General features: G+C 35.9%; 1 protein-coding gene across 3 annotated transcripts in view; it reads left to right on the top strand.

The window, feature by feature from the left end:
- Positions 1-14021, top strand: part of LOC5571878 (neuronal membrane glycoprotein M6-a) — a 32492-nt gene extending 18471 nt beyond the window's left edge. For 2 of the 3 annotated variants that reach the window (XM_001659938.2, XM_021855071.1), the window contains 3 exons: positions 11433-11592; positions 11654-11964; positions 12020-13820. In XM_001659938.2, the coding sequence (XP_001659988.1) occupies positions 11433-11592; positions 11654-11964; positions 12020-12297 (749 nt within the window). In that variant the 3' untranslated portion in view covers positions 12298-13820. Of the gene's footprint in view, positions 1-11432; positions 11593-11653; positions 11965-12019 lie in introns of all 3 variants that reach the window. The other variant, XM_021855070.1, reaches the window with a different exon arrangement.
- Positions 14022-14459: the final 438 nt, after the last annotated feature.

Below are 14459 nucleotides of genomic sequence, written 5' to 3'. Positions count from 1 at the left end.
GTCATCCGCAAACAAGGATTTTTGACATCCCTGAGGTAACTCAGGTGAGTCAGATGTGAAAATATTGTATAATATTGGTCCCAAAATGTTGCCTTGGGGAACACCAGCTCTTACAGGAAGTCTTTCAGACCTGGAGTTCTGATAATTAACCTGAAGTGTACGATTTGATAGATAACTTTGAACTATTCTAACAATGTATTATGGAAAATTAAAGTTTTTTAATTTAATATTACGACAAACCTTCATGCCAAACACTGTCGAATGCTTTTTCTATGTCTATAAGAGCAAGACCAGTAGAATAGCCTTCAGATTTGTTGGAACGGATCAAATTTGTTACACGTAAAAGTTGATGAGTGGTCGAATGTCCATGGCGGAATCCGAACTGTTCATTGGCAAAAATTGAATTTTCGTTGATGTGAACCATCATTCTGTTCAAAATAACCTTTTCAAAAAGTTTGCTGATGGAGGAAAGCAAACTGATTGGACGATAGCTAGAAGCTTCTGCAGGATTTTTGTCTGGTTTTAAATTTGGTACAACCCTAGCATTTTTCCATTTGTCAAGAAAACACACCAACTGGTATGGTGGTATGGTGCATTCAAAAGTGACAAGATATTATGACAAACATAATGTAAACGGTAATAACATGTCACCATTAATATAAATAACAAAGAGAGGTTTATTTGAAAACTACATCACAAAATTATGCTGAATGTGACATGTGTACAAAGCACACACAAGAACATACACGTACATGCACAACACATACTAATTCTTATTAGTATCGTTTCAAACATTACATTTATTTCTTATATCTAGGTGTTCTGTGTTATACAACACCATCATCCTAATTAGGTACAACAAAATTGAGCTTTCATTAACATTTTGTTAACAACATATTAAATTTCATTTGCCGTAGCAGTTCAAATTTTTACAGGTGAGTTGATTTCACCTGCTTATATTAAAAAAAACTATCAATTTACTTAACCTAAATATATAAGGTACAGTGGGGGAAGTGTACCAGTGGGGTAAGTGGATCATTCGTCAATATTAAGCATAAATACTTGAATATGTTGAATGTTTTCGCACCATTGCTTCGTTTTAGGATATATTCTTACGTCCACACTCATACTATTGCAAAACTGGTACTACACGTACACTAACACAAGCAAACTTGTTAGCTGCAAATATTAATTAATTTTTAAATTGTTTTCCATCAATCAAAAATCCATTGTATCTCTGTCTAAAATCGAATTCTATTAGTTTTTTCGACACATGGTGAGCATTTCAGTTCTAATTGAATGAATCACAATGAAAAATATGTGATTTTTATAAACAAATACAGATATATTGTACATGGTACACTTACCTACTTTTTAATGGTGTGGGGTAAGTGGATCAAGTATTATTATCATTTATTGGCAGACTGCGTACGGGAATTTTAATAAGTTTTAATATTTGCAAATGTTGTTTTCCTTTATTTTTTTTTCATTCCCAGCTTAAATTTGTTAAATTGGCCAAAAAGAATTTGAACTAATCCACCTAAAAGTTTTTTTAACCTCTCTGGTATAAAAAAATATAAATAAATAATTATTTCAAAACTCACACGAAATTTTTCGTGGTTTATCTAAGCTGAGTTGCAAAAGAGCATAATATACTAACTCTTCAATTGAAAGCATATTATCGTGCCTTATTTGACCATATAAATTATTCTAGACAGATGATACAAACATATTCATAAATAGAATAAAAAGATTTCAGTTTATTATTCAAAAATAAATGTAACTAATATTTTCAAACTACGAGTGTTTTTCAAAAACATCGTTAGGAATAATCCTAAAATACTTCTGTATAACTTATGTGTATAAATGGATCAATTTCCTTCAAATGATTCTAGTTACAATGTTTTTTGGTTGTGCGAATTAGTGTAAACTAATGTATTCATATGTTTCAATATATTTTGAATAATAAAGATACTTTTCAATTTTAAAGAATTAAAATGTACCATTATTGGCACTAATAATAAGAACGAGAGTAATATCATTCTAACTATACATAATTACATCACATTTGTTTTGAGAACAGATTTTTTTCTATTGGTGATCCACTTACCCCACCATGGTGGGGCAATTGGATTATTTGGCGCAAATTTTTAGGTCCCTCATACTCAATACATAACAATCAAACAAATCCAAATAATCGATGATTTGAAGTATATTAGCCCCTCGTTTGTTATCCACAGAAAAAAGTTTTAATTCCATTATTCACGTTAGCTGTACATAGTAATGAAGTTGACTATTGATTTTTCTGTATCCACTTACCCCACGGTACCTTAACGTATTAATCATAGCAATAGAGGATTGCAATGATTTTTGTCTAAATTTTTTATTTGTTTTATTTGACATTTGTTCCAACGTTTCAACATTGGATATTCTATGTGAGATACTATACAAGTGAGGAAGCGTCAAAATCATTTTCAAAATTTTAATTTCAATCCTCTGTAGAGCTTTTTTCCTGGTATTACAACAGCTAGTTCATATTGGTACAGCATACAAAATGACCTAAAAATGTTTGAAGATCAAAAACTTGTTCTTAAGACAAAGTTCCGTTTTTCTGTTAATAAGTGATACAGACATGTTATATATTTGTTACATTTGGCTTCAATGCCCTCAATGTGATTTTTGAAAGTTAAATTCTTATCTAGCATGAGCCCTAGATACTTTACTTCATCTGACCAATTTATTGGAACCCCTCTCATCGTGACAACATGTTTACTTGAAAGTTTCAAATATGGTTTATGTGGGAATATTATTAGTTGAGTTTTGGAAGCATTAGGAGAAATCTTCCATTTTCGCAAGTATGAAGAAAAAATATCCAAACTTTTTTGCAATCGACTACAGATGACACGCAGGCTTCGTCCTTTGGCGGAGAGGCCTGTGTCATCCGCAAACAAGGATTTTTGACATCCCTGAGGTAACTCAGGTGAGTCAGATGTGAAAATATTGTATAATATTGGTCCCAAAATGTTGCCTTGGGGAACACCAGCTCTTACAGGAAGTCTTTCAGACCTGGAGTTCTGATAATTAACCTGAAGTGTACGATTTGATAGATAACTTTGAACTATTCTAACAATGTATTATGGAAAATTAAAGTTTTTTAATTTAATATTACGACAAACCTTCATGCCAAACACTGTCGAATGCTTTTTCTATGTCTATAAGAGCAAGACCAGTAGAATAGCCTTCAGATTTGTTGGAACGGATCAAATTTGTTACACGTAAAAGTTGATGAGTGGTCGAATGTCCATGGCGGAATCCGAACTGTTCATTGGCAAAAATTGAATTTTCGTTGATGTGAACCATCATTCTGTTCAAAATAACCTTTTCAAAAAGTTTGCTGATGGAGGAAAGCAAACTGATTGGACGATAGCTAGAAGCTTCTGCAGGATTTTTGTCTGGTTTTAAATTTGGTACAACCCTAGCATTTTTCCATTTGTCAAGAAAACACACCAACTGGTATGGTGGTATGGTGCATTCAAAAGTGACAAGATATTATGACAAACATAATGTAAACGGTAATAACATGTCACCATTAATATAAATAACAAAGAGAGGTTTATTTGAAAACTACATCACAAAATTATGCTGAATGTGACATGTGTACAAAGCACACACAAGAACATACACGTACATGCACAACACATACTAGTTTGCACATTCATACATACATACATTCATACACATCACGGAGAAAAAACAAGCTAGTTCGAAACAACAACAAAAAATGGTTGAAATTCAAACTAAAATTTTTGTTGTTTCGAAACTAACACTTGTTGTTTGTAAACCAAAATTTTGTTTGAAACAAACTATCTACATTTTTTTTCTATCTTTATTAACGAGATTTTTAGCCCTGGGCTAGTTCATCTCGGGACCAACGGCTTTACTTCCCTTCCGAAGGAAGTCGTCACTGAAATTTTAAGTGACTATCTCGGGGATGGGATTCGATCCCAGGTCCTCGGCGTGAGAGGCGTGTGTTCTAACCACTACACCAGGTCCGTCCCCTAACTATCTACATTATTTATTTGTTTCCAACTTATATTTTTCTGATTGAACAACAATGATCAACGTTGTATCAAACTAATACATATATTAGTTGTTAGCAAAAAAAATTTGGTTTATTTTTACCAAATTTCAGTTTGCACGATACCTTAACAAATTCCTTAAATCAAACCAAAAAATAAGATTGATTCAAACAACACCACACATCGAAACAAACTGATTTTTTGTTTGTAGAAATAACAACCTAAGAATTAGTTTGAAAAAAGCTAGATATTTAGATTGTTTGCAAGCTCAAACTCTGGTTCGAGAGTTAGCCATGTTTTCATTTTGTGTTGTGCCTGAAAACAAACTGTCATGTAAAAATATGAAACTTACTTATAAAATAATGCAACCAGAGTCTAAATACAGGGTGGCCACCGAACCGGGAAAAACGGGAAAAGCGGGAAAAAGGCGGGAATTTGATTCCACCGGGAAAAAGACGGGAAAAACCGGAAATTTGAGATGACTACCGGGAAAATCATGTTGAACGAACATTTTGGAGCTACAGACCAGAAGTCGTAGAAAACCGTTATGTTTGAATAACACATTGGAATGCTTAATTTTTTTAATGATTTAATTTCTACTTTTTACACTATGCGTCTTAAAAATGTTCGACTATTCCCACAACGTCGCTAACCATGTTTCGAAATATTTTTCAAATCTTTCCAATACTGTCAAAATTACATTTATTTTAACCTTTTCTCTAACATTTCTGACTCGATGTTTTGAATCAAGGTTCAAGTTTTATTTTCTTACAATAAATTATTTTAAAAAGTATCTAATATTTCATTCTTTAAATAATCGACAAAAAAATAATAAATTAAGTAGAGATACATTCTTCTACATGTGTGGCTTCGTTTAATTTCCAGCTTAAACTTCACACTTGGAATAAATCACAAATTTCTGTGCAATTCAACCGAATATTGATGTTTTATTTCATTGATCGATCCATGAAGCTGGAAAAGCTCAGCTGTCAAAAGTATTGAATAGTTCGGAGATATTTTATGAATTTCCGGTCCAGTATATTTATATAAATACACACAAATATAAATTTTAGCGGAATTCGCAATTATAAATACGCCGGTCAAACATGATTTCACAGATTTTCAGTGTAATTTTCGGTATATGGTAAAAAGACTGATTTTCATTGTCAATTCATGTCAATTTTTCCCAAACTTTTGTAAAATTTTAGCTTTCACCGAAGTTTTGACAGTTATGTAGAAACCACTGTTGTTCCACAGAAAAATCTGTTTCATTTTAAGTGTGTTGTTTGCTTTTGAGAACTCTTTGTTTTCATGAAGAAAAAATCAAAAGATTGGAAATTGAGTTGAAATGATTAAGCTATCAAAAACCGGGAAAATGTTGGCGATTGTACCGGGAAAACCGGGAAAAAAGCGGGAATTTCAAAATGGAAATTTGGTGGCCACCCTGTAAATATTATAAGATGCTGAATGTTCTGTCAATGATTCAGGTAATTAATATGTTGTGTATAATGGTACATATCTTAATTTATAAAGCTCAAACAACAAATAGAGAGAATATAATCAGAACGTTATTTCAATAAATTTGTTGTTTGTTTCAAATTGCACCACTTGTTTGTTCCAAACTAATTTTTGGTGGATTCAAACTAGAAATAATGCTTGATTCAACTATTTTCTTCGTTTGTTTTGAGAACTGTCAAAATCAAACAACCTACAAATTAGTTATTTCTAACAAATGTTTGTTGATTTCAACTAAGACGGCGTTAAATATTTAACGCAGAATGTTAGTTTATTTCTAACAACGCGATTAGTTGATTCAAATTGATTTTATGTTTGTGCAAAATTCAACCTAAAGTTTTGGTTGAAACAAACCAAAATTTGTTTGTAGTTACTATATTTTTTTCTCCGTGATATAGCCGCAGTAGTCGCATTCTCCTCCTATTGTTTCTACAGGATTCTTGAAGGCATCCCACAAGACTCGAAGAATATCACAGAATCCCTATTGGAATTTTTCCAGGATGCTCATGAAGAAAAAAACACGGAATTCCCATAAGGTTTAGGGGGAGATCCCCCAGTACCGGACACTTAAGCCACTAAATTCATAATTCGGAAAATATTGATTTTATGGGCTCGTGTTACCCATTTAAGGTAAATATTATCATTTTTATAGTGTACAAAAATAAATTTGAAAATATAAATATGAATTTTGATATTGAATTTTGATGATGAGTTTTAGTACCAAATTGATCGATCTTAAAAGGTGGCACCCAATACCGGACAAGATCTGGAAATGCCTCGAATTCTGTAAATTTGAACATCATCGAATGTGTACACTATAGGAATAGTTTATAATTACCAATTTAATGCATTTGCTACATTTACAAGAATAATTTGAGTTTTTCTTAGTTTGCAAGATGCCTATCAAAAACCTCTTTCATATATGATGAAAAATAGCACATTTTACGATGTTGTTCTGAATGTTCATTATTCTTAATTTTATTGCATATTTGATACCATGATCGACGGAACCCATGGAAAATAAAAGTATTCTGAGACACTGATGCAATAATTACAAAGATATCATATAACAAATCAAGCTGTCCGAAACTGAGGGACAGGAGGTGCTTAACCAAAATTGTAATTTGTCCATATTTAGTTCAATTAAGGTACAAAATACATTCATACTATCAAATTAGGATTATGTTCGATCATGCTTGCGGGATCCAAAGTATTTTTTCATATTCAAAATATTTACTAAATTGGCTCATAATTAAGTGGATACGTCAATTTTTTAAAGATTTTCAAACTTTTCTACTTTTTTAAAAAGGCATGCATATTTCAAGGATGTGTTATTCTACGCAATCATTAGTCTACATAATAGCTTTCTTTTCTACTAATACACCATCTTGATTGGATCATGATTTCTCAATGTTTCGGCTTTGTCCGGTATTGGGTGCTGTCCGGCACTGGGGGATCTCCCCCTACAATTCCTGCAGTATTTATACACAATTCCCAAACAATTCTTCCAGGTTTTACAAAAAGTTCCCTAAGTCTCACATGACTCTTTCTAATAAGATCAATCCAAATTCCCAAAGTATTTCTACGAGATTCTCTCAGGAATACTAACTATTTGCTATATAACTACAAGATAAGATTTCAACAGGACCTTCACAAGAATCCCAGCATTCGCGTAAGATTCCCAATGTAAGGTACCGTGGGGCAAGTGGGTAATGGAATTCGCATAGTTGAGATTCTTCCAATTCTAGAGACTTTAAATTGAAACAAATGAGGTTGTGTATATTTTTTAGCTTGACTCCCACCATATATAAGCAGCATGCTGAAATTGATTTTTATGAAAAATTAAAGAAAAAAATACAGAAAAAGTTTTTGAAAAATGTCTCCTTACTTTTCACTTGCTCCAAAAGTGGGGCAAGTGAAAAGTTTACCGTTTTGAACAATAAATTCAAAAACAAACAGTTATATTCACGATTTCTATTAGCTTTAACACTTGTTAAGGCTTCCCAATGAACAATAACATAAGTAACATGTAAACAAAGAAAATGTTATTCTTTTCACTTCAATTTTCTTTCGTTTTGTTATGTTAGTTGAAATGATTCGACAACATTATAACTGCAACATTTCCAATGTTAGTTCTTACATTATAGGACAGCAATTGCATTTCTGCTCTGTAGAATATCCACCGCTCGTTATTTGTTTTTGAGAAAGTCGGATATGACGTCGAATAACTCTTCGGGAGAAATCTAACGGAATCCTTCAATAGCGTATTTAGGGTCTTTTTTATGTGAATAGACCTATACCCCATTTTTATGTTTTGAACTAGCTTTACATAGACATTCCACGAGATTTCCGTGTGTTCTCTAATATTGCAACTTTTCAGTCAACGTCTTCCTTTTAATTGGCTGCCCGAATGTCTACTTGATATTGTAATGTTTGCCAACATCTTTTAGAGAATTTCCATGATTTCTAATAGCTTTTAACGCTTGAGTATAGTGTTTCTTGAATTATCAGCACGTTATGTTTTTCTATGATAATTGCGAACCATGTTTACTTATGGCTACTTAAAGAGAAAACACAAATTCAATCTCGAATGATAAACTTTTCACTTGACCCACCTGATAAGAAAATTGACGGTGTTTAAATTTAGTTATTTTTAGGTCTACGTCGAATTAATTCTAAAACTTTTTTTATAGCAGTTTAAAACTGTCACAAAGGACAACTAAGAAGTGGTACAAAAAAAATGTTTTCCGCAACTTTTTGCCACTGAAAATATTAAAATAAGATTGTACGCCGCCAACTTGTTACGGAGTAACAGTTGACAGGTTAACAATTGTTCACTCTATTATGTAATAATGGCTGAAAAATCTCAGAAATCTCTTACCTATCGTAATGTTCTCAATGACCTCAAAGGTTTACGCATGAGTTTAAAACATTAATTCACATATTCAGTAAAATATATCAATTGTTTTCACTTACCCCATTTACCCACTTGCCCCGCGGTACCTTATTTTAAAACTTTTTGCTCATCATTTCCGTAGAATTTTTACAACATTTGCACTGTCTTTCAACATAACTCCAACAGGATTCCCACAATATATCCTTGGGTTACCATCTAACAATTCCCACTGGAATGCCAGAATTCTTACCGGAATACAAGCATCTACACTAGAATCTCTAAATCGGCACTGAAAATCCATGATCTATGCTGGAATCCAGCATCCACACTGGAAACTCAAACTCTTCACTAGTATCCCCATATTGCACTGAAATCCTAGGATCCGCATCTGAAATCCATACTGGAATACAGGATCCTCAGTGGATGCCAAGGATCTACACTGGAAATGCAAAATACTCACTGGGGCTAAAATATCTACACTGAAATCCAAAAATTGGCACTGAAATCCCAGCATTCACATTAGAAAACAAGGACCCATGTTCTAATCCTGCGGGTCACACTAAAATCGCAAGATCCATACTGGAGTATCAAGATACTGAAACCCCAAGGTCCCCACTGAAATTTCAAGTTTCACATTAAAATTACACGAACTATGTAACAATCCCAGGATTCAAACTGGAATTTCAATATACACAATGGAATACCAAGATCCACACTGACACACTATGATCTGAACAACAGTCCAAGGATATACATAAAAATACAACAAACCTAGTGAAATCCCAATATCTACGTTAGAAGCCAGAGATCTACAATGCAGCAACACAATCTACACTATAATCCTAAGATTCACACTGAAACACTTGGAACCAGACTGGAACACCAGGATCCACATTGTTATTCCAGGATCCACACTGAATTCCCAAGATTCACACTGAAACCCTATGATCCACATTGCATTCCCAGAATCCACATTGGATTCCCAGTATCCACATTATATTCCCAGAATCCTTGCGGGATTCCCAGAATCCTTGCGTGATTCCCAGAATCCTTGCGTGATTCCCAGAATCCTTGCGGGATTCCCAGAATCCTTGCGGGATTCCCAGAATCCTTGCGGGATTCCCAGAATCCTTGCGGGATTTCTAGAATCCTTGCGGGATTCCCAGAATCCTTGCGGGATTCCCAGAATCCTTGCGGGATTCCCAGGATTCTGCACTGGAATTCCTCAATCCACATTGGCATCCCAAAAACATATTCTGAAATCTGCACTCTGGAATCCCGGAATCCACACTGACTTCCGGCACAGGATCCATTCTGTAATTATTCAGGAATCTCTGATTTGCAAACCACGCTTATTACAGTATACGACGAGCGTGGTGACGCCGATAAGAGCTGGTGACAAAACAGATATGTTTTATGCTGATAGCGCAACCTAGTGGAAGAAATCTGAATTAAAAAACTTGTCATTGGACTGCCCTTAGGGTCTTTCACAACTTTGCCAAAGATACCAACCATCCATTTTGTCTAAAAAATTAACTGTATTCAAAAATGTTACTGATCTCAAAATAGATCACTGGGCGTCCGAGGCATCTGATCTCAAAATAGATCACTGGGCGTTAATGGGTTAAGCAATTCGCACAAATTCGTAGGTGGTATAGCCCTAGACCGTTGTACGAGGGTTGCCTCATTCCCGTCCGTTACCTAAGTCAAAGACTTGGGACTAACCCTTGACTCTTAGACAAGATTAACGCATCATCCTACAGTTGAGAGCGGTCCTGGCCACGTCCTTGCGAATGCTGAGGAATGGGTAGGAATGATTAATTGAAAACCTACTTACGAAAGATGCAGAGAACTCTACGACCTGTTATAGGTGTTACGGGATATTTTGGAATGTTAATGGAATTTGAAAGATCATAGGATACGTTTAGTAGACGTTCTGGCACATATGAATTCAGAAAGCGCACTGCCCAGCAAATAAGAAAACCGAGAGAAAAAAAAACCATTCCGGCGACGCACAAACCGAACTCGCTGGCTTGGGCTTTGAAAAGCGCACTCACAATATCGCGCTAGAAGGTGTTGTGCGAAAATCCGAGGAACTATTTTCAACAGATTCAGTCAGTTTGTTTGCTTCGTGGACATCGTCAGCCCAACATTTGAAAAGATTGCAGAATGCGTGAAAGATACACGTTAGTAGGCAGAGCCGGGTGCTAAAAAACTCACCGTGGTTCAATAGATGGGGATGCGTACGAAGTGATGGACTAGGTGATGAATTAGTACGCCTACCTTGGATTCTTGCTGACAGCGGATAATAGCTTGTGGAATATTTCCTGGAGATAGCTTTAGTTAAAATTACTGGATTAATTTTTAGAGAAGACCTGAAGTCATGTAAATGGAGAAATGAGAATTTGAAATTGACTTGAGGAATCCCTAGGATAACTCTAGATTAAATTTTTGAAGAAGTCCTGGATGAAAATCTTCAAAGAATCGCTTTAATTCCAAAACTGAGGGCTTCTTTGAGAAATTTTTTCATGAATCTTTGAAGGAATCCATAGAGTATTTTTCGGAGCTTCCATTTAAAAAATCTTCTTGAGTAAGACACTTCAAGTAGATTCATTACGTACCAAGTATCTATTTCCCAACAGCCGTGGAAAACACATCTTCTGAAGCTTCATCATACCTGTTAATGTTTTCGGATTGCTTTAGGCTTCTTGGGCCAAATAAAATGGTATGAGTGTAATTGTTACACATCCTCATTAACATATTCTTCTTTGAATCATTAAAATATCACTGCTCCAAGTTTACATCACTATTAGAAATCGTTGCTTGTGTATACATTTTTAAATGTTCATAACGCTTTGAAAACATCTTCGGTTCCTAATGTAAATTTAAGGTTTTCTGAAATAATATATTATAACATTTCTCGTATCGATTCCATTCCGCAGGAGACTGCTGCAAATCATGCCTGACCCGGATACCGTACGCTACGTTGATAGCGACGGTCATGTGCCTTATCGGGGTGGCCATCTTTTGCGGTACAATGTACCGCGGTACCTCGCTCGCCATCATCATGCTCGACCAGGTCTTTCATCTGCGACTTTTGTGGTAAGCTTTTTATCCGTAATTTCCTGGATTCTAGCTAATCTGAAATTGTCGTTTCCCACAGGATTGAAGCAGTTCAAATGATCTTCGTGGTGATTGGTGCCTCGATGGCCGCCCTCGGACTGATGATTCTGTTTGTCGGATTCCTGGCTACCGGGGCCACCCGGTACAAGGTCTATAGGGCGTGGGGCTCCCGCGTTGGTGGCCGCATTTCCTGTGCGGTCTTCATGGGCATAACGTACGTGCTGAAGATCGTGTGGATCGTGATCTTATGCTTCCTGAGCATCGTCACGTTTATGTTTACCGTGTTCTGGAACATGTGCGAGAATCCGAATGTGCAATCGCACCGGAACTGCATCGATTTGACGCAGTTTTGTAAGTAGCATTAGAGTTAAGTTATCGGAAATAGATCTAAAGAGTTGTTTTGCAGACTTCATGTTCCCAGCGGGCGTCAAACAGGAGGACATGAACATCTGTGAACAGAGCAAGGTGAAGGCATTCTGTAAGGATGGCGTCGAGAAGTGCGAGATTATGTTTATCCTGGCGACGGTCAGCTGTCTGCTGATCATCCTTAGCTTGGTGCACTACTTGATGTGCCTTGCGGCTAACTATGCGCACATTCGGGATCACGAGAAGTTCCAGGAGCTGCAGGAGATTCAGAATCTAACCGAGATGGAGTACACGGCGTCATCCAAGGATCGGTTCTAGGATACGGCCCAGGAGATTTATATTGAGCACAGCGCCTGATGATGGCCGACGTCATCATTTGGCGGAGCTATACGAGCAGCTTACGTTTAAGTTTACGTAACTATCTGTAAAGTCTGGAGCCTAAGTTGTTCTTATTTGTTTTTTCGCCGTAGTCGTGGTAAGTCTTTATACTAGATTTAAGTTGTTTTCGGGCCGTATTTTCCTCATGCGAAATTTTGCGACAATGGGTTAATGCTGTCCATTCTGCGTAAGTTTATCCGTCCGTGGCGTACAACTATAGCTTCATTAGTTATCGCAATCATTCCAATTCTCTAGACTGGACCTGCTCAATATAGGTACTCCTGGAACCATCAAGAAGTATAACGATCAAAATGCAATACCCAAGAACAGAAGAACAATCAGAAACATTTGCAACAGCACAAATAGCAGTAACACAAAGGCTGACATTCGAGTTAGAGAAGATAGACATGATACTAGGCTGACAATAAAACAGTAGATTTGTTCATAACCACTTTGTCACCCGTTCACAAGAACCATCTAGCAAAAGTTTCAATGCACAACATTTTTCTTTCGACAAACCTTCAGGAAGAAGACAACTGGAAACATATCTTCTCTAAACATGACCGAGAGACACATAGACACAGCCTCTGAAACTTAAACTTTCCCGACCTCTCTGACACACCGTGTGATATCGTAGAAACCGCAGTATAGTAGCAGATAACGAAATGAAAAGGACTCTATTTTTGTAGTATGATTATCCAACTTAAAGAGCGTATTTAATGCTAGAGATCCATCCCGTAGTAGCTCCTCACTTATATACATCTAATCATAATCCAGATCCAATCATTCGCTACCCACGCCAATATTTTACGGAAAGGAAACGTACTCATCGGTTAGTAGGAAAAATTGAAGAATGAGAATAACTTTAGATAGAAGAATCAGATTCGCCGCGTTGCGAATCCCTGAACTGGATACTGAACTGTGCGGCTTCGGTTTACGCAAATCGTAACTTTAGGTCTCTAATTCAAACGCATAGATGTGTACAATCCATCAACAAACATACAAATCATATAATTCATCATCAATCATTATTGTCTATAATCGCATTTATCATTCGTAATCCATTTGTATTTGATCAACCTGACAGAAACGTATCATCACTACCTAATCAATCGAAACAATTATCCCTATCAGTATTCATTAGATAAATCATTGAACAAACCATTTGTCATTCCAATTAAACCATTGCTATCTTTATAACAAACTTTGCTTATTCCAGAATACTTCTGGTCCTCATTTGCTAGGAGCGTTTGTGAATCGTTTTTCGTTCATATTGTGTCTCTGTTAGTCGTTAACACTTTCATCCCTCTCATGCTTACACGACCTCCCAAGGATGCCACAAGCGTTTTGAACTAGAAGTTCGCTTTTTCCCGCTAGTTATCAATCGCTTAATTGCTCTACCGTTCTATATAACTTAACTTGTGTCGGTCTCATCGTTGCACACCATTCAAATAACCCAATTCGTTATTGACAAATTTCGAAACACTGGAAGAATCCGAGAAAAGCAGTTAAGCACGCGCGTAAATTTATAGAAACGAAAACGTTTCAATATATCTAGGATAGTTTTTTGTCGATATTGTATTGCGAGGCGCGAAAAGTATTAACGAGAAATAAAACAGTATCCCTTTAAGGATCGGGAGCCTTTTGGTTCCGGTGAAACGAAACCCTTACGGATGGTTTTGTTTGGGTAGAATGAAAGAAATGCCCGTATGAAACCCCCCGTATGATTCCGTTCAAATTTTCTAAGAAGCTTTTTCTAGGGGTCCAAATGAATAAATTTTGGTGATGTAACTTATGATTCATTATTTTGTCCTCTATGCCAGGACACTAAATTCGCCAATCTCGTACAAGCAGGGGAGTAGTAGCTAGGGGGCTCCGCACCGGGCCTCGGGTTCTTGGGAGCCCCGAAATCATGGCGAAAATATCTCATAGCAGCAGATTTCTTTGGTGCAAAAATATTGAGAAACAATTTGAATTTGTTTCGCGATAAAAAATGAAGCTGCTGGTAGAGGGGTTAATTATGTACTTCCCCGGAATCAGTAATGTCTATAGGGCTTAGATCATAAATTTTAGGTTTCAAATTCATGAAAAATAGCCTCAAT

The sequence above is a fragment of the Aedes aegypti genome, chromosome 3, assembly GCF_002204515.2.
Source record: "Aedes aegypti strain LVP_AGWG chromosome 3, AaegL5.0 Primary Assembly, whole genome shotgun sequence".
Classification (NCBI taxonomy): Eukaryota; Metazoa; Arthropoda; class Insecta; order Diptera; family Culicidae; genus Aedes; species Aedes aegypti.
Note: the sequence above shows the minus strand (reverse complement) of the source record. Positions and strands in the feature narration are given on the sequence as shown.